The 21,341-nt window shown below is 46.7% G+C and overlaps 1 protein-coding gene across 1 annotated transcript in view; it reads right to left on the minus strand.

Moving 5' to 3' along the window:
- The window catches only part of CDH26 (cadherin 26), a 48,884-nt gene continuing 29,866 nt past the window's right edge, over positions 2,324-21,341 (minus strand). The window contains exons 9-16 of the mRNA XM_005688418.3: positions 20,600-20,868; positions 15,945-16,087; positions 14,451-14,690; positions 13,395-13,616; positions 12,489-12,619; positions 10,979-11,056; positions 4,267-4,341; positions 2,324-2,853 (exon numbers count right to left, since the gene is read on the minus strand). Of these exons, the coding sequence (XP_005688475.3) occupies positions 2,650-2,853; positions 4,267-4,341; positions 10,979-11,056; positions 12,489-12,619; positions 13,395-13,616; positions 14,451-14,690; positions 15,945-16,087; positions 20,600-20,868 (1,362 nt within the window). The 3' untranslated portion in view covers positions 2,324-2,649. The remainder of the gene's footprint in view (positions 2,854-4,266; positions 4,342-10,978; positions 11,057-12,488; positions 12,620-13,394; positions 13,617-14,450; positions 14,691-15,944; positions 16,088-20,599; positions 20,869-21,341) is intronic.

Below are 21,341 nucleotides of genomic sequence, written 5' to 3' on the forward strand. Positions count from 1 at the left end.
ACATAAATTCCACTGGAGGCTAACATTTTTTTCCCCAAAACTTCCAGGTGAGGCTGTTTCTAATGGAAACCTTTTAAAGCATGGAGATAGACCTGGGAATCAATCTGTGGGGAGAACCAGCCAATATTCAAGAATGTTCCCTGCAGACGTCAGTTGGGGCAGGTGATAATATGTAATATAGACTGGAATCTAAAGGGGAAACTCAAAGCATTATACCAGGTGGGCTTCATAAACATGCCAACAGGGCCAGTGCCTCCACTGGACAATATACCCCAAAGGCTCAAGACCTATAAAAACACATATACAGGCTTCAGAATACACAAAGAAAACAGCAAAATCAAAATTAATAAATGTCTAATTAAATATCTACAAAATACAACATTTTGCTCTTGCTAATTGTTCAATTCCACATTCTTGAATTTTTCATGAGTATTTTATTTATTTCATGAGTATTTATTTTACTTTTGAGAACAATTAGTGAGAGAGAGCCTCATAATGTAAGAATGCACTAATAGGCACAACTGCCAAGATTTCATAACCATTAGTAAAGGAGTCAAGTTACCTACAGCCAAAAGCAAACTTATCTAAAACCTGTCAGAGTTGTATGGCAATGTATTTGATTTTAACACAGAGCATAGATAAAGTTGGGCTTCACTTATGGCTCAGGAGGTAAAGAATCTTCCTGCAATGCAGGAGACCCAGGTTCAATCCCTGGGTTGGGAAGATCCCCTGGAAAAGGAAAGGGCCCCCTACTCCAATATTGTTGCCTGGAGAATTCCATGGACAGAGGAGCCTGGCAGATTACAGTCCATGGGGTTGCAAAGGGTGGGATGCAACTGAGAAACTAACACTTTCACTTTTCAGTTTTCATGGATATATTTAAATGTTAGATGAGATGTGGAGTTCCTAAAAAGAACGCCTTAGACAAGGGGGTCAGCGTTCTTGTTTTCTTTAAAAGGCCAGGAAGTAAATGTGTTGGGCTTTGTGAGCCATATATCTCCATCATGATTACTCAGCACTGCTATGGAAGCACAAAGTGGTCATGGATGGCCCTTAAATAACATATGAGCACAGCTGTATACCAATAAAGCTTTATTTACAAAAACAGATGATGGGCCAGTTGTTCCCCATGGCCATAGTTTTCTGTCCCTTGCCTCAGATCCAGGAGCATCCAATGACTTCCTACTGACCCTCACCAACCATTCAGACTCAAGAAGTATACTGTTCTAAGACAGGACTAAGATAGGAATCCTGAATTTCCCAGAAAACTTCGTAGACTCTCCTCAGAATCATTCCAGAATTAGCACAGCTATTCTACAGAACTGTGAGTCAGTTTCAGACTTTCCAATTCTTTGGAGACAGTTTTCTTCTTTTTCAGTTACCCAAAGCACTAGGTGACACATGAAATAACTATGTACTAATTCTTGTGATCTCTTTCAGTATTTCCACAGCTTCTTTAGAAAGAAAAGTTTTAACTCTGCATCAGCTAAAACTTGGGGCTTCCCAGGTGGCACTAGTGATAAAGAACTTGCCAGCCAGTGCTGGAGATATAAGAGACACAAGTCTGATCTCTGGGTCAGGACAATCCCCTGGAAGAAGTCATGGAAACCCACGCCAGTATCCCTGAGTGGGAAATCCCGTGGACAGAGGAGGCTGGTGGGTTACGGTTCGTAGGATCACAAAGAGTTGGACTCGAATTCAAGAGGGTGTGCACAAAAGACTATGCTCATTAGTTATATAATTTTAGAGTTTGCCATAGGCTTTTTTAGATAACTAATATATATATTAAAGTGCCCTGGTATCTTTTAAAATTTTTCCTAACCAGTTTCTTATATATTACACAGCCAAGAAAACAGTATATACAGGGCACATGTCCTACTGTTTACTTTTTCTTTTTTTTTTTTTCAGATAAAGGACACTATCACCTCCCCCACAGTTTCCACTAGTGGTAAATGGACATGTAAAAATCAATTAAAGTTTGTGGTGTTGTATAAAAATAGAATTTAATCAGAATTTAGTCACTCAAGGGCTAAGTTATTTTAATTACATAGTATATGCGAGTTAAATTATGTCAGTTTTTTAAAATATTTACCACTCGTAAAGTTTTAAGTTTTAATTATTTCTCTTATGGTAATAAATTTTATCTATTTATCTACTCAAAAAGTGCAATGGGATTAATATATTTTAAAAAATCACTAAAACTAATTGCAAATATTCTACAAAATATTACCCTATTGTTTTTCACTTAAACTGAAGCAGAACCATAATAAAGAAATTTAAGTAAGCACTTAAAAATCTTTCCCCAGTTTTACCTGTAGTTTTCCCCAGCATTACCTATTGTTCTCAAATAATTGGGGTAATCTGTGGATTATATTTCATATATTCTCAGAGTTGGGCTGCTCATGGAAGCAAGGCATTACACAATTAAATTCAAATTTCTCTAGAAAATATGCCTGACAAATTTTTTAGAAAGTATGGCCTGCTGTTTTGTTTTGGTTCAAGATGTCCCAGAATCTCCAATCATTTAATCCAGACTCAGTTTACCCTCATTCTGTTAGAAGGTAATGTTTTAAAAACAAAAGGAGAAAAGCATTCTAGAATAGTGATTTCCCCTTGTGAATTATTCCAATTCACCAAAATATGCATTTTTTAGGAACGAAAAGCAGACTGAGAATATATTTCTTCTAGCGGAGCAGCCTTCGGCCCCAAGGAGTCCAGCAAGTCAGGCGGTAGGTCATGTTCAGAGAAGGTGAGAGAACTGAGGCTGTCTGCTTGCTCACACTCGCCCTCCTCTGCATAGACGTGAGGTGGGTAGCCAAGATCACCCTCGGGGTCGTGGATGCCACAGAGCTGCTGGAGGGGAACCAGGGAGAGCAGGTGAGTGCCGTGGCCTGTCCCATCACAGGCCTTTCTACAGACTCAGATAAGGCAGCAAGCTCAGGGGAGGGACCCCGTCACACTCCTCCTCATCTCAGGGAGGGAACACTGACAATGATGGTGCCCCTGACCTGGGTAGGATGATGGGAACACGGAAGAAAACCGCCCACCCCTTCCACCCTCTTAGGGTAGACTTATCCCTCACCAAGGCCTGAGACCTCCCCTCCTGGCCCTATGCCTGCTGTCACCTTGAATGACCATCCTCAATACATGTTTGTGGGATGGACGGATGGGTGAGGTTAAAGGGCTTTCCCCTGTTGACCTTCAAATACCCTAGAAGGTTGCTAATGGAAGTCTTAGCCTGTTTCATAGGTTGAGGTGGGGATGGGTTTACAAGACTCTTCTAAGCCATCACTGGCTCACAGCATTTATGTGAGAATGAACTCATCTAGGACCTAAAGACGTTCAGAATCAGACCCCCCGCCACACACCATGTCCCCCGGCTCTTAGCCAGCTGTGTCCACCTTGCTCGGCTCGCGGGGGCTCCTCCAGGCTCTCCATTTAGTGGGAATATCGTCTCCTGGCCCTGCATCTACTGGTGCCCAGACCTGCTGACCATAGTACCTGGGAACCTTCATCCTTACATCACACACCGGCAGGGACTGTGGTCACCGTGTGGCCCTATGCCTTGGGGCAGGAGTGGTGGGGGGAAGCCAGCTGACAGGTGAATCCAGGGGCTGGGACCGGGGTGTCATCAGTCCCGTTATGCTCCCTCAGTGCAGCCAAGTAGATAACTAAGGATGGGACTGGTGAGCACACAGCAAACCAGGGTCTGCAGGGGTTCTGTGCTCAAAGCTCCCAAGGCCTGTGACAGCAGAAGCTTCCAGCCCTGATTCAGCAGTTTAGAAGCCCTGTGAGATCAATAATTCATCATAAACCCCAACTAAGTTAGAAGGCTCACAAGGGAAAGCACTGGGCCTTCTAATCTGCTGTTTTTCCCTCCTCTCACACCACCCAGCTCAGCTCCAAGTTTGCACTAATGAAGGTTCCCTGCCTGCCTGGGGGACAGGAGGATGGGCCTCAGCAGGAAGCAGCCTCCTTCAGCCCAGTCAGACGGTGAACTGGTCCCCACCCACTCCATCCACAGGGCACAGCTGTGTGGAGTAGAGAGCGCAGATACACAGATGTGAATGTGGGTAAGTAAGATGACACGTAATGATAACCAGGGACTTAACTAGAAGGGTTCTCACTTCCCATGGCCTGTCTTCATCCACTCTAATAGCCAGAGGAAGGGGCCCCCAGGCATGTCTCACAAAACAGGTCCCCAGGAGGCTCCGATGAGCCCCCAGACCCTCTAACACGGCATCTGCACAGTTGGGGGCCTCTTACCTGTCTCAGCACCTCCGCCATCACTCCTGCTCTCATTTCCTGGGGTCCTCTGGGCACTGCGGTATCGAGCCAAACCTGAAAAGTGAAGAAAAGAGTCCTAACCCTATCGGAGTCAGCTCACAGCTCCCCTCAGTTGATGGCTGGCACACAGGGGCCACCACCAGGTGGAGGACTGTCTCAGCTCTCCTGGAGGGGACAACAGGCCGGGGGCAGTTAAACCAGATGTCACCTCCATGTGTGCAGGGAGAGAGGGCAGCCCTGCCGGTTTTGACTGATGGACTGGTGGACCCTCCACGCCTTGGCTTCCAGGGAAGAAGGAAGCCGAGTGAGCCTGGCCAGCAGGGTTTGGGTCTGGTCCACAAACGTGAATCAGCAAAGGCCTGACTGCCCCACATGGGGAAGCTCATCTCACTGCCTGTCCCCACAACACACAGCTCATCTCAGGTTCCAATCCTCCTCCTCCTGCCTTGGCAGGTCAGCCGCACCTCGTGCGCACAGGGTGCCGAGCGGCCTTCTCTCTCTCATGGACCTGGGTCTCAGATTATGGCTGAGGAGTGGGGTAGAGCCATGAGGAGGTGGGCTTAGCATGCCCCACGTGGGGGCCACCTGGGACCCCAGAGAGCCCCACCTTCATCGTGTAGTCAGGCCCGTGCAGGTGAGGCCAAGCAGCCCCTCACTCAGCCTCACACAGGTGCGGGGCCTCCACCCAAGGTGAGAGGAATGTAGTGATGGGCATGCAAGGTGCAAGAGAGGCCGCCTGCACCTGGGGCCTCTCAGGAAGAGGAGGGAAGGCCAGCAGAGGCCAGGAGGCTGGAGGCAGCCCAGACCTGCAGGCGGAGGACAGTGCAAGACAGACCAGATGACCGCAGGTCTCAGGGCTGCAGACCATCCCAGGACAATGGCCAGCTGTCAGGTGGGTTTAAATTGGAGAGTGACATGAGAGCTTTCCCTGGTGGCTCAGAGGGTAAAGTGTTTGCCTGCAATGCAGGAGACCCAGATTCGATCCCTGGGTTGAGAAGATTCCCTGGAGAAGGAAATGGCAACCCATTCCAATATTCTTGCCTGGAGAATCCCATGGATGGAGGAGCCTGGTAGGCCATAGTCCACGGGGTCCCAAAGAGTGGGACACAACTGAGTGACTTCACTTTCACTTTCAGAAACACATTGGTGACTTTTACAGCTGCAATGACTTCTGATCACCCCTGAATTTAGCGGTACTTTGTATACTCCGGGCTTCCCTGGTGGTGCAGAGGTTAAAGCGTCTGCCTGCAATGTGGGAGACCTGGGTTCTATCCCTGGGTCGGGAAGATCCCCTGGAGAAGGAAATGGCAACCCACTCCAGTATTCTTGCCTAGAGAATCCCATGGACGAAGGAGCTTGGTGGGCTACAGTCCACGGGTCGCAAAGAGTCAGACACGACTGAGTGACTTCACTTTCACTTTGTATACTCCAGAAGATGTGTATAAAACACTGTGAAGTTTGGGATAATTTTACATGTCCATGAAGATATACAAACACACACCTGTCTGTACCCATATCTGTCTATACACATAAACCCATCCTATCACCATTGCGAATTGAACTAAACATTCTTAGCCAAAGAGATAGCAGGGATAACCCCTACCAACAACCCTGGAGACCTGCTGCCTGGCGATGCTGTGTCCTCAGTCACTGCCCTCCAGCTCGGAGGAGGATACAAGGGACACAGGCCCTTCCTCCAGTGTGCTTGCTGGTCAGATCCTGTGGTCCTTCCCAGTCTGGTGGAAGGCACAACACCAGTCTCCAGGAAAACTCAGGGTCGATTTTTGCTTGAGTAGATTTTAAGTTCCACCACACACCACTTTTTGCTGGTTTTGCTTCATTTTGCTGCATTTACCGCACGTGACTCTGTCAAGGCCAAGAGCACAGTTTCCCTCCCCCAGCCACTCGGAACGGAGGATCTGGCTTCAGGCATGTTCCCAGGACCCACGACTCCTCGAAGGTACTTCAGCAAGAGTGTTTGAATTTCATTCTAATTATGTGAAAGTTGTTTTAATAATAATATTTAATGTTATTTTTCCAATATAATGGAGAAGGGCTTACATCTTTTTAACTGAGCCCTCCCAACATGTTAATAAAAGCAAAAATGTTATAATTTGCTTTTATGAAACTTGAATGAAGCTTTTTATCACTTGTTTGCTAAATCAAGAGAACCTGATACGATAAGCTGAGCTCCCTTAAAGATATCTGAAACTGCTTATTGTCATAAATTGAAATTTTCTTGACACGTTAAGAATAGATTTCAACAATGTGAGGCAATGAATTAGGTTCTAAGGAAGAACTCTGCAAACTTCCTCCACTATAGCCAACTTCCTTTTTATTGTTATTATTTCCAGTTGAATCACTGTTTTTATTTGTTGCTTTGGTAACAGGTGTATGTCGTAAATGGCATTGCGCTTCAAAATCAGTACTAATAAAAAGCAGCTCTTTCCTGTTTTATTTATAATTGCATTCTTTGTAAGATCTCATTTGTAAAGAAGGATACAGTATTGTAAAAGTAAAAAAATAAAAATAAAAAAAATAAAGGTGGGAAGAAAAAAAGAAAGGTTTAGGAGAAATGGACTAGTGGCCCCTATGGTCCCCTTAGTTCAAAACTTCTATAAATCCATAAAGAATCAAAGCAAAACAATACTCAGGCCTTCACCAAGTTCCTAGCCTCTCAGCAGCAAAAGAAACTTGTCAGGGACTGAAATCCTCTGGTGCTTTCAGGTCTGGAGGTAACTTTACTCAGTTCCCATGTGCTCCCTAGAAGTCATGGTTCAGACCATAAAGAATCCGCCTGCCAATTCAGGAGACCCAGGTTCAGTCCCTGGGTTGGGAAGACCCCCTGGAGAAGGTAATGGCTACTCACTCCAGTATTCTTGCCTGGAGAATCCCATGGACAGAGAAGCCTGGTGGGCTACAGTCCATAGGGCTGCAAAGAGTCAGACAGGACTGAGTGACTAACACTTTCACCTTTTTCACTGCTTCCCACATTCACTGCTTTCAGCTTATTTGGATGTTGGTCGGGTGTATTTTTACCACCTTCCCCCTTCCCAGTTTCCCATTTTGAGGGCTTCCCACGGCTGCCAGGACCATAAGGTCACTCTTTTCATGGTAACTTCTTCATTGGTACTTACAGGAGTAGAGTACTTGTTTCTCACACTTGGCTCAAAAAACACGCCATGACCCTGAAATTATTTTAGAAAATGAAAAATTAATTAAAGTTAAAAAAATGAATTGTTTATTGGTTTCATATAAGTTACCCAAGATGCAAACACATAACTAGAAATTCTTGTAACCATAAGGCCTCCTGTTTCTGCACTGAGAGTATCTAATGATAGCTGCTGCTGCTAAGTCGCTTCAGTCGTGTCTGACTCTGTGCGACCCTATAGACGGCAGCCCACCAGGCTACCCCGTCCCTGGGATTCTCCAGACAAGAACACTGGAGTGGGTTGCCATTTCCTTCTCCAATGCATGAAAGTGAAAACTGAAAGTGAAGTTGCCCAGTCGTGTCCGACTCCTAGCAATCCCATGGACTGCAGCCTACCAGGCTCCTCCGTCCATGGGATTTTCCAGGCAAGAGTACTGGAGTGGGGTGCCATTGCCTTCTCCGTCTAATGATAGCAGTGTAGGTATTCCTAGCAGAAAACCATGGGTGAGTTTTATAGTTGCTTTGTGGGGATGGAACACGAAAATATGAGATTTTCAAGCCCATCTTGGGTCTACAAAATTCACATCAGACTCACGGTATGCCAAGAGTGTGGCCTCAAAGTCTGTGAATATGGCCCATTCATCCCTAAGACCCAAGACTGGTTACATAATTGGAAGGACCCAGCACAAAAAATGTGAGCCCCTTGCCAGATATGAAGTGTTTCAAGATGGTGACAGGAGAGTATTAAGCAAGTACAAGGCCCTTCTGAGCACAGGGGCCTGTGGGACTGACTGGGTTCGATGCCTATGAAGCTGACCCTTCCACAGTCAGAGGGACACACCTATCAATGCACAAGCCCTTTCAACAATTCATGGGATCATGTTTGTGCAAAAGAGAAGAACTCATTTTTATCTTGGCTCAAACGTAGCCTGAGAAAAATAATGAATTATAGAGGTCTTGAATTTTTTCTTAAAAGCTTTCCGTCATGAAAACAATGATGCTTTGACCCTTGAGAACCCATTTTAGCTCGTCAGAAGAGTAAATTTTTTGTTAAACTAATAGCTAGCTACACTGCTGCTGCTGCTGCTAAGTCACTTCAGTCATGTCCGACTCTGTGCAACCCCATAGACCAAAGCCCACCAGGCTCCGCCATGTCTGGGATTCTCCAGGCAAGAACACGGGAGTGGGTTGCCATTTCCTTCTCCAACGCATGAAAGTGAAAAGTGGAAGTGAATTTACTCAGTCGTGTCCGACTCTTTGCAACCCCATGGACTGCAGCCTACCAGCTCCTCCATCCATGGAATTTTCCAGGCAAGAGTACTGGAGTGGGGTGCCATTGCATTCTCTGAGCTAGCTACACTAATGAAGTCCAAATAAGGTCTGTATTTGAGGCCTGTGTCAATGGTGTCATACCGAAGTCAGTTTTTTGGTTTTGATAACATACTATGTAGACTATTATCTTGGAGAAAGCTGTGTGGAAGGTACACAGGAACTCTGAACTATTTTTACAACCTTGTGTAAGCCTGAAAAGTCATGTTAAAAAGCACAGCTATAGTTTTAGAATGTGTACATGGATTATATAAGGACATGGATCAGTTTGGCAGGAGGTGTGGAGTCACTGAACTGGAAGTTGGTTAGGGCCAAGGCCACTGCTCTTGATCTTATAGATGATCTCTGATACCCAGACATGAACACAGAGAAATGTATTTATTTGTGGCTGTCATATTTGATCAGAGCTACCAAATAACAACTCAGTAACAACCAACAATCACAATAGTTAGTTAGATATATGAGAAGGTTTTCACCACTATCTGTTTGTTCTACCAGAATCACAGAACCTTCTAGAAGGGAACCCACTGTCCATCACCAGTGAAGTCCCAGCAGCAGGAGCAAAGCCATGCAGCTTACTGGAGTTCCCAGGACAAGGTGTACTTGGTCAGATGCACTCAATGGAGAAGGTAGTGTTTCTTTTATATCCTAGGAGAAAACGCTGGTTTGCTCCAAAGGTAACGCATTTCCCTCTAGGTGAAAATAAAGAAGCTACACCTTTTCCTGCTCAGATACTCACATGCAAATAAAAATTAGCATTATGATGAGGGGGAGGGGAAATGGAAGTAGAAAAGGAAAGGTGAAGAGAAGCAAGAAAAAAAGAATAAAATAAAGTGGGTATATGTGACCCAACGTGACTTGAAGATTCTAACATTCTATGGATGATATTGTAGACACCTGCCAACTGAATATGCACACAAGATCTAGAGGCTGACACAGACAGATGAAACTGTTTAGATCCAGGGATGGGACTGTGGATAATTTTTGCTTTGGGTTTCTATTTTTAACATAAGCCCTTCAATCATGAAATAAAATTTCAAAAAAAATAAAGCAAGCACAGGTCCTCAGTAACAGTTCTAAGGAAGTCTGTGCCTTGTCACAGATTTTAAAATAGCAGGTCACCTGATAATCATAAGTGACAATCTCACTGAGGGAAGGTGTGTGAATGGCTGACTATCAAACCAGCCACAACAGGTACACTGACTATTTGCAGGACATCATAAAGGGAACCTAGAGACTCACCAGAAAATAGAAGACCAGCCCTGGTGTCCTCCCCTGCAGATGGGGGAGCAAGGTACCCTCCGGCAGGGGTTTGATAAAGATGCAGAGGGATTATACTTGCAGAGTGCAAACTCCCGGGCACGATTAGTGGGCCAGAGTTCTTACTGTGCCTACCAGGAGCTCTGGCCTCCAGAAGCTTATAGACCAGTCAAGGAAGAGAGGCCCCTGCCAGCCCTCCCCAGGAGTCTCCACGCTCCCTCCCCCTGGGAACATGGAGTGGTGGGCAGATGCCCTCTGGCCCTGGCCCTGCTCTCCCCACCAGGTGCCTGCACAATAAATGAAAGCAGCCCTGGGTCAACTTGGTCTTTTCCAAAGTGGAGTCTTTATCTGCTTAGAGAAGGGAAAGTTTAGCCAGACTGGGAACAGGGTTTCAAATGACACTGAACTGCGTGGTAAGAAAAATCAGTCCCTGTCTAATTCCTCGTCCATGCTCCTAATGACATCAAGGAGGAAGTGTCCGTCAGGTGCCAGCCTGTCCTGGTTCTCTCTCTCTTTCCACATTTTCTACCTAGAATTACAGGGTTCTATTTCTATTGTGTCTATGTTTCACCCACCTGCTCTTTATACAAGTAAAACTTGTTTTCTGCTTACAATTGAAATATTAAATTTCCTGTTTAAAGAAATGCACTTCTTTTGGACACAAGTCCATTTAAAGGAAATAATGTTTAAAGTCATGAAATTAGCATTGGACGGACTGGAGTGTGGCCCTGAGCCATCCAGCACTTGAGCTGGGAGCAAAGGCAGGTGAGGCTGAGCAGAACTGCAGGGGCTTTGCAGGTGGGGGTGGGGTAAAAGCAGGTGTGGTGTGGGCCTGTAGGGGGACTTCCCAGGATGTGGGTGGGGGAGTAGCCATGGTGTCCCCCTCGCATTGAATGATCATCGAAGTCACCCCTCTTGTTTCAACACAACCAGCAAACGAGCCACACTCACCTTAGCTCCCAGCTTGGCGCCCGCCTCGGCTGGGCTGATGGACAGGGCTGGCATGTGATCCCTGAGGTATGATCTTCCCTGCGGGACAGAGGGAAAGAAATATGACTGGGGCTGAAATTACAGATGGCGGCATTAAACACAGAGAACAGGGAGTAATGTCTCCCCTCTGGCATCACAGACAGCATCCTGAGCCTGGAAAACACAGCCTGTTCTGTGAAGCAGGAGGGCAACCCTGACAAGCGGACGCTTTGTAATCGCTGGTCAGGAAGTGAAGTTTCTTGTTGTTTAGCGGTTCACCTGAAGTGATGGCAACAACAAAAACCAAGCAACCAAAGAGAAAACCTTGTTGCAATCAGCCTCAGCATCTCAAAACTGGTCCTTGCCCTCTTCTAAGCCTCAATGATGGCTCTTGGGGTCACCACGGTGGGCAGTGCTGTGTGGAGCCTTATCCATTTCTCACTCAACAAATACTCACTGAGGGGCTCGGAAGTTGAGAAGTGCTGGATTTCTTCTCTTTTAAAAAGACTGATTTATTTATTATTTCAGCTGTGGTGGGTCTTTGTTGCTGCGAGGGCTTTCTCTAGTTGCTCCAGGTGGGGACTACTCTTCTTCTCGGTGCTTGGGATTCTCACTGTGGTGGCTTCTCTTGTTGCGGAGCGCAGGCTCTAGGGCACACGCTCAGTAGCTGTGGCCCATGGGCTCAGCTGCTCTGCAGCATGTGGGATCTTCCCAGATCAGGGATCGAACCAGTGTCTCTTCTCCTGCACTGGCAGGCAGATTCTTGACCACTGGACCACCAGGAAAGGCCTGGATTTCTTTTCTAAGGGCTCACTGGCTTCCCCACAGAGAGGGGAGGACCCTGTGCTGTCCTGCAGACCCTTTTGATCAGGGGGCGTGTCCGGTGGCAGACAAGGAGAAGGCAGGTGGAATCAGTGATGGTGTCTAGATGAAGGGAATCTTCTCAAGAGTATGCAATGTGCCCAGTGTGTGGATGCAGGCTGGTGTACTCTATTCACATAAGATGGAATAACAGGGAAGTGTGGACACAGTGGGGCGGCCTTATTTACCAATGGCTACAAGGACATAATTGGTAGATGCTGTTAGTAATACTAGAGAAACTCACCTGAAAATTTCATTTGCCCTAAATAAAGTTTCTCAGCCTCATCACTGCTAACACTCGGGCAGGTGGCTTCTCTGTCGTGGGGGCTGTCCTGAGCACAGCAGAATGGCCTGCCATGGCCCCCGGTTGGTTCTACCCACCAGACACAACAGCATCACCCGCCCCCACCTCCCCGGCCAACTCTGCACTCGCAGTTGAGTTGTAACCACCAACACACCTCTAGACACTGCCAGATGTCCCCTGGGGTGGGGATGGGAGTCAGAATCGCCCCCAGTTGAGAGCCAGTGCCCTAGACAAGTGTGGCGAGATGATGACATGAGGGGTGGTGAATGAGAGCAGTATGGAGGGCCTACCGCATGATCCTCATGAGTCACAGCCCAGCTCCACTACCTGGGGCGGATCGGCTCTGCTCTCCTCGTTCCACGCGATCAGGGTCTGGATCCCCTCATCCTGTGGCACGGAGCGACCCTGCCCCTTGGCTTCAGACACAAGGTGGCATCGCAGCAGGAGGAGCAGAGCAGCTGTGACGAGACGAGGGGGAGAGGAGATGCCGGAGCTCCAGCCGATCAGAGGTTCCCTCCCACAGGAGCCTGCACTGCTGACATAGAACTCGGCTGGGGGCTCATGGGGGCAAGCTGAACCTTCATCAATCTTTGCAGCCTCAGCGCTTAGCACAGCCTGGGGCACAGTAGGTGAGAGGTCTGATTTGTCGGACTGATTGAGTAATACTATGTGACCAGCAATATTCTACTATCTCCTTGAAAATTGAGCTTCCTTGTTAGCCTTTGCCAAGCCTGGGAGCTTGTGTACATTCCTGTCCTCAGCTATTAAAATCACCTCTGCTCTGTTGCTCAGTCATGTCTGACTTTTTGCGACCCCATGGACTATAGCCCGCCAGGTTCCTCTGCCCATGGGATTTCTCAGGCAAGAATACTGGAGCGGGTTGTCATTTCCTTCTCCAGGGGATCTTCCCGACCCAGGGATTGAACCCGCATCTCCTGCTTGGCAGGAATCCACAGACAGTGGACCGCTGTCCTTAGACAGTGTCTGTCTCTAGGTTCCATTGCTGTAAAGTCTGCTACTGAGCAGAAGCCCCCCTTGCCAGGCAGGCAGCCTGTCTGACCAGGGTGGAAACCTCCCATCCAAGCCTGGGCCTCCCATGAGCCTGGGGGTCATTCTCAAAGGCACCCCGCTGACCTCGGCCATCTGCACTCCCCACCCCTGAGGACTCTATGCCCTTGGCTTATACCCAGGGAGAGAAGCTGCATTCCCAGGACAGCTCCTGTCTATGCTGACCTGCCAGAGCCAGGAACGCTACACAGAGAGGGACCAGGGCGCCCGGGAGGACCCCAGCTCTCCCGACGAGGGGCTCCGCACAGGTGAATCCATCGGGACAGGAGCAGACCCTCACGTGGACAGTCTGCTTCTGGGAAAGTCCCTGTTTGTCTCCGATGAGAAGTGGCACAGAGTAGTCACCAAGTGGAAGGGTTCTCTGCATTAGAAGTTCCACTGAATAACCTGCAGAGGGAAGGGGACCTTAGCTGCGCTGTGTTCATTCGCTCAGCTGCTCGGGGGTTATTTCTTAATGCCTCCCTCATGCCAGGCTCTGTAGGAGGTTTGAGGTGGCCATGACCACTCTCTCCCATGGACACCTTCTACTGCTAAGTCGCTTCAGTCGTGTCCAACTCTTAGCGACCCCATGGACTGCAGCCTACCAGGCTCCTCCATCCATGGGCTTTTCCAGGCAAGAGTTCTGGAATGGGGTGCCATTGCCTTCTCCCCCATGGACACCAGCTGCATGTAAAGTGGTTCCCAAGACCACCCTCAGGTTGATGATTCTCTAGAAGGGCTCAGGACTCACTGTGAACTGTCTACTCATGGCTATGGAAACAGCACCCCAGTTTTTCTTTAGGGGCACCCACACTTTCTGAACTCTTTGCCCGTGTGGATCAGGAGGGGCTAAGCCCAGATCCCAGCCCGGTCCAGGTTTGGGCTCAGAACCAGCCATCTAGTACATCTGCCCTCCCAACCCCCACCCAGGGTTGAGCAGGGCAGGTGGCTCAAGCCTTGTGATGATGTACACCTTCTTGCCAGGCACCAGAAAGAGTCCCAGGGACTCCCGCCACCCTACTGTCTCCAAAGGAGAGCCTGCATGCAGACGAAGGGACCACAAAGCCAAGGTCAAGAGCCACTGCCTCCAGGAAGTCCTCTGTGCACCCAGGTCTGCTGGGACACAGGCTTACCTGCCCCTTTCTTGGTGACATAAGCTAGCACATTCCCCTTGGCCTGAGTGTGTGTGAGTCAGGTTTCTGTCCTTTTCCAGCCTTTCTCTCTGGCCAGTGTGATACGCACCCCTGTTTTCCCCCAGTCTCCACATGTCTTCCGTGTCTCCCCACGTGCTGTCCAGTTTGAAGGTGAACGGGTTGGAATAGGGCTCTAGGTCGCTGTCCTCTGCCTCGATGAGGAGGGGTTTGTCTCCCGCAGACTGACAGACCTCCAGGTGCTGAGAGCTCGGGCGGAGCATGGGAGCGTTGTCGTTGACGTCTGACAGGAAGAGCAGCATGGTCCCCGTTCCCGTCTGCGGAGGGACACCTGGGTGGGGAGGAGGATATCCCAGCAGGGCTGCTGATTAATTCCAGAGGCTGCTCAAGCACACAGACGCCTGCGAATGAGCGCTCTCGGCCTCTGCAGAAAAGAACCACTCCACGGAGACACTGAAGCCAATTCCCTTTCAATAAGCTTTATTGCAAGGGCTGGATCTGTTTTCCTGCTCTTTTGAAAATCTGGGTAGGATAAGTTAATAAAACATTTGTTGAATGGGGGACAATTATCGAGTAGATGATAATATCAGCCATGGAAGTTGTTAAAGCAGGAGCGGGGGCAGGGGGGAGCAGCAGTGGGGGATGGATGTGATGTAGTTCTGGAGACCTCAGCTTCTATACTGGGTCCACACTGTGATCCTGGTCTGGATCCTGCACTAGAGTTTTGCAAGGTGTCACCCCTGAAGGACACTGGACAACAGGTACTTGGGATCCCACTACCTTATTTCTAAAAACTGCATGTGTGTCTACAATGACCTCAAAATAAAAATTTATTTTTTAAAAACTATTCCACTCAAAAAACAGTGCCATTCAATAAAATATCCATAACAGAATTATGGAACCCTCACCTAAAACCAATTAGGAACACAGATTTAATATCTCCCTAAGCAACATTAATTATACAACTGTTAATTATGCAAATGTGATATACAACCATGTATGCCTGGGAATCTGGGTTCCTAAGACAACTCTTATTACAATTCTAATTTGCAGATTTTCTTAAATACAGTCATTAAAATTACTTGATATATTTTATTTTTCTAGCTTTCTGCTTTGGTAGGTTTAGAAATACAGCCTTGAGAGAGATTATAGAGAAAAGTGTTAAAACATGCTGATAAAAATCACCGATCCTGGTTGATGACAAATTTGTCCTGCACAGTCACATTTTTCTGAGCTTATAAGACGGTCCAAGTGCAGAGAAACTGCTCATGTTTATCATATGCAATTGGCTTTGACAAAGAGCTAGAGAGTTGTCTTATGAACAGATGAAAAAGATGCTGTGGTGGTGGCTGTGTCCTTATCAGGCTCATCATCTCTTCTGAATGAACACTGCCCCTCTTGCTATGGCATAGCCCCCTAATTTGCCATTTCAAGAATTATCATCAAAAATAATCATCAGTATAGATGCACAATGATAAAAAGGTTTATATCTTTCCCAGTTGTGCTGAAAGACACTCACCTGTGTCATTTCCCTTAGGAACAAGAAAAACATAGCCCCCTCTGACAATTCTGGGTCAGTGCTTACCATCATCAACAGCATGAGCGATGATTACATAAATGCTGTCATTGACATGAGGAGATTCGCGGTCAACCGGCTTCACAGTGATGACCACCCCAGAGCGCTCATCTATGCTGACCCAATTTGCGGGATCATAAGCCAGTTTGTATCTTGCGGAAGAAAACACATGTAATTTTTAAAATTAAAAAGTTAAATCAAGAGACAAGTCCAAATATACCATGGCAGACACAATTCTCATTGTGAATCTGGGAAATTGTAAGAACCTCTGTTAGGAGTGTTCCTGGCTCTGATGAAGGCCCAGAGACCTGAGACCTGACCAGAATGTCAGAGAAATATTCACTGAACACCAGGTGTCCTGTCCTTGTCGGGCTGCACATAACTCTGTCCACCTTAGGGAAAACATTTCATCCTGGAACAGAGCCAGTCTTCAGTTGCCTGCAGGAGCTGGTGGCTTCATGTTAGGCCAAGCCCGCCTGTGCAACAGAAGCACAAGACTATATTACCCCTGGAGCCTAGAGGATTCACACGTGGGTAATACAGCCAGGCGACGTGGCTGTCTACATCCTGCTTCATCTGTATGCACCTGGTAACCATTTTAATGGGCGAGCACACCTGGCCTACCAGAATTCCCCAAGATCTGTCAGAGTCAGACGGCAGCCATCAGAACCAACTGGGACCATCGGAACCCAACCTACCTGCTGAGAGACCCACAGAAGGAAAGGCCTGGACCCCCTGGCAAACAGAAAAGATGTCACTCCCCAAAACAGCTGAAGACAGGGATTTCATGTGCCTTCTCTTCCTCATCACTTAAAGGCCCTGGAAAAGGTCATAACTCTGTCTGATATTTGTCAAGTCAGGGTTTACAAAGGGACCAACCATACTCTAGGGACAGGAATATAGCCCTGAATCAGATTTGGGGTCTCTGTGGGTATCCCCCAGATGAGGTCCAGGCAGGGACTAGGAGCATCGGCATCATCTTGGAACTTGTTAGAAATGCAAATCCCAGACCTCAAAATCAGAGACCCCAAGGGTGAGACCCAGCAAAGGGCATTTAACAGGCCTTCCAAGTGACTCTGATTCATGCTGCAGTTGGGCCTCTTTATCTCAGCACTTGCCTGCATAGACCTGTGGTGGTCTAGAACTCCAGGTTAGCTGCCCCCAAGGAGATAAGAAAACTGAGAAGCAAGCGTCAGGAAATTTTTATAGTCAGTGGCGTTACTGTGACCCCCAAGCACATGATCTTTTTTTTGTAATTTATTTTTAAATATTTTATAAAAATTATTATTCCACAGTGAACTGGAAATTTTAAAAAGCAAATCTGGTCCTTCTCAATGGTTAAGTCGAGAAGCATTGCTCTGAGGAAGAATCTCAAACTCTAGTGCACACAGGGGTGTCCCGAGCAGGTGCAGGAAATGAGCAAAGCTGGTCAGATAAGGATTGATGTCAACTGATGAGCAAGAGGTCAAAGGGATCTCCCCCCATGCCCCCAATGATCATGACCCCATTGAACACAGACTCAGTAATGCGAAATCTTCCTGTTTCAAGAACATTCAAATAATTCAGGTTGTTAGCATAGTCTTGATTTTTAAATGCTGGCAGCTTTATTATCTCTTTCTTTTTATTGCAGTAAAATGCACATAACATACAATTTACCACCTTCCCCATTTTAAATTGCATTTCAGTGGGATTAAATATTAATACATCACACTGCTATGCAACCATCACCACCATCCATCTCCACAGCTCTTTTCATTCTTGTAAAACTGAACTCTATGCCTGCCAAACAATAACTCTCCATTTCCCCTCCTGCCAGCCCCTAGAAATCACCATTATATTTTATTTCTTTATGAGTTTTGACTACTCTAAGTACCTCCTATAAGTGGAATTGTACAGAATTTGTCTTTTTGTGACTAGTGCATTCCACTTAGCACAATGTCCTTAGGGTTCGTCCATGTTGGAGCATATTGCAGAATTCTGTTCATTTTTAAGGCTGAATAATATTCCATTGCATGTATGGACCACATTTTGTTTTCCCATTCATCATCAATGGCTCCCTGGGTTGCTTCCACATTTTAGCTATTGTGATTAATGCTGCTATCAACATGGGTGTACAAGCATCTCTTTGAGGCCCTGTTTTCAGTTCTCTTGGGCATGTACCCAGAAGTAGAATTGCTGGATCATATGGTAATTCTATTTTTAATTTTTTGAGGCACTCCCCTATTGTTTTTCTCAGAGGCTGTATCACCTTATATTCCCACCAGCAGTGCCCAAGGATACCAATTTCTCCACATTCTCCCCAACACTTGTTTTCCTTCTTGTGTGTGTGTGTTTTTTTTTTAATTGGAGGATAATTGCTTTTCAACGTTATGTTGTCTTCTGCTGTACAACAGTGTGAATCAGCCATTGAACTGAGGTGGTTCAAATCTGGTGAACCTAGAGCCTGTTTTCTGGGGTTTTTTGATGAGTGTGAAGTGGTATCTCACTGCAGCTTTGATTTGCATTCCCCTCATGATTAGTGATGTTGAGCATCTTTCATGTGCTTGTATCTTCTTCAGAGAAATGTCAGGTTTCTTGTCCGTTTTTGGATCAGGGTGTTGTTGTTGCTCTTGTTGAGTTTTCAAAGTTCTCTGTATTTTCTGGATATTAATCCCTTATCAGATGTATGACTTGCCAGTATTTTCTCCCATTCTGCCTTTGTACTCTGTGGATAGTGTCTTCTGATGCAAAGAAAAAAAAAGTTTCGGTTTTCATGAAGTCTGATTTGACTATCTTCTCTTTTGTTATCTGTGCCATTGGTGTCATTTCCAAGAAATGATCACCACATCCAGCGTTGTGAAGTTTTGTCCTAGGTTTTCTTAGAATAGTTGTATTATTTTAGGTCTTACATTTACTTACTTGATCCATTTGGAGTTAATTTTTAAAATAATTTTATTTATTTATTTTTGGCTGTGCTGGGTCTTCGTTGCTGCTCAGACTTTTCTGTTAATTGCAGCGAGCAGGGGCTCCTTTCTAGTTGTGGTGCACAGACAGCTCATTGCAGTGGCTTCTTTGGTTGCTGAGCAGAAGCTCTAGCACACGAGGGCTTCAACAGTGGCATCGCCCTCTAGAACACAGGTTCAACAGTTGTGACGCATGGGCTTAGTTGCTCCACTGCGTGTGGAATCATCCCGGATCAGGAATCGATCCCATGTCTCCTGCATTGGCAGGCAGATTCTTTACCATTGATCCAGCAGGGAAACCCTTGAGTTAATATCTGTATATGGTGTTAGGTTTTCTGTTTGTGTCTTTGGATATCAAGAAAGCCTCTTGAAGATAAAAGAAAAGAAAGTGAAAATGAAGTCACTCAGTCATGCCCGACTCTTTGCGACCCCATGGACTGTAGCCTACCAGGCTTCTCTGTCCATCGGATTTTCCATGCAAGGGTACTGGAGTGGGTTTTATCCATTCTGCCAAGCTCTGTCTTTTAATTGGAGAGTTTAATCTTTATATGTATAAATTAATTACTGATGAGAAGGGAATTAATGTCTGTTAATTTTTCACCCACCCCGGCTCCCACGGGCTGTGTAACCAGTTCCAGGGATAGAGGCACAGCTGCCTTGCATGGGGCTGGATGTGAGGGAGGTACTGAGCTAAGAGCCGAGATGAACCGCAGTGAACCACAGGTTGCACTGTCTTCCCTGAAAGTTGCAATCCTTCCACAGATTCCTGAGTTCCAAATTCAGTCCATCAGACGAATTCTGCCAGCACCATCATTGTCTGGATGGGGAGACCAGTTCCCGGCACTTACCACTCTGCCACCTTCCTGGGGATTGTGGCAACTTCATTTTAAAAAACAAAACACTAAGCAATCCAAGTATGTATCAACAGATGAATGGGTAAACAAAACGTGGTATATATACAAACAGTGGAAATACTATTCAGCTTTAAAAGGAAGGAAATTCTGGCACATGCTGAGCATGAATGAAACTTGAAGACACTATGTATGCTAAGTGAAATATGCCAGTCACAAAAGGAAAGTCTGTGTGATCCCATTTGTGTGAAGTACTTTGAGCAGTCACATGCATAGAGACAGAAAGTAAAATGGCTGTGCAGGGTCCTAGAGGTGGGGGAGAATGGGGGGTTTATTATTTACTGGGTGCAGAGTTTTAATTTGGGGAAATGAAGAGATGGAGGAGAGATTTTGCAGATGGGTGGTGGGAAGGTGCAATGTGACATACAGTATAAATGTATTCAATGTCCCTGAACCACACACTTGAAAACAGGATAATGGTAAACTCTATGTACATTTTGCCACAATTGAAAACACTTCTGCTGGCCAGAAGCCACAAGGCTGCCAGTTTACAACATTTGGTAAAGAGGGACTAGAAATACATAACAAATTATTTTTAACACAGGAAAAAGACTGTGAAATAATTGTGTGCTCTATGCAAAGGAAACAAACAAGTGAATTCCTCCTGCGAGGGTCAGAGGACACTACAGAAGGAAAACGGCATCGAACCTGGGCTAGGGGAGTCCTGGGGTGGGTGACTTATGGCATTTTCACAACTGGGATGCAGTCGGCCTCAGGAGCACGTAGAAGGAGCCAGTTTCGAACAGGAACCCTCTCTGGCACGCGGCTAATTCTGCATGAATTCCCGCCCTTCCCTCTCCAGTCTCCCTACCTTATCTGGCCAGCGGTTCGATCTGGATCTGTAGCGTTGAACATTCCCAGCTGAGTCCCCGGCCCTGCGCCATCGACCTCACTGACGATGAAGGTCCCCGGGTGGAAGGTGGGCGGGTCGTTGGCATTGGTCACCCGCACACTCACGGTGGCGCTGGCCGAGGCCTGTTGGGGCCTCTGCAGCTGCCCCCCTTCGCAGGAGAAGAGCGGCTCTTCGTTCTCTACAACCACGACCAGGCTCCACGCTGGCTGAGTCTCATGGTCCAAAGGCTGCCACCCCAGAGAGAAGGTTTCATTAGTCCCCGTGGCTCTGCCGGCCAGAGGGAGCCTCTCAGCATGAGTTGTCACTGCTAACCCAGCGCCTGTGGCTTCTGTGCTTCATTTATTATTTACATTGTCTTTGATAATGATCAAAAGACAGTTGTCAGCCCATTTTCAAATCATTTATAGAGTTCTTTTTTTTTTCCCCTCCCTCCTCCTGGTTGAAAAGAGCCACCATCAGTCAGAGGGTAATGAAAAATGCAACAAAAACCATAACCTAATGAAACATTAATGTGACAACTCTCCTGCAAAAACCCAGTGGCGCTTAGGGAAATATGGGTATTAATGATCATAGCTATTCAGGGGACAAAGTGGTCAGTGACTTAAAAGGGTTGAAAGACTAGGAATATTTGGGAAATCCAGCCCCAGGCATTTGGCATGGAAAACCCATAGAGCCCTGCTATTCACAGCGTGGTATGGCC

Source organism: Capra hircus, chromosome 13, assembly GCF_001704415.2.
Source record: "Capra hircus breed San Clemente chromosome 13, ASM170441v1, whole genome shotgun sequence".
NCBI classification, from domain to species: domain Eukaryota; kingdom Metazoa; phylum Chordata; class Mammalia; order Artiodactyla; family Bovidae; genus Capra; species Capra hircus.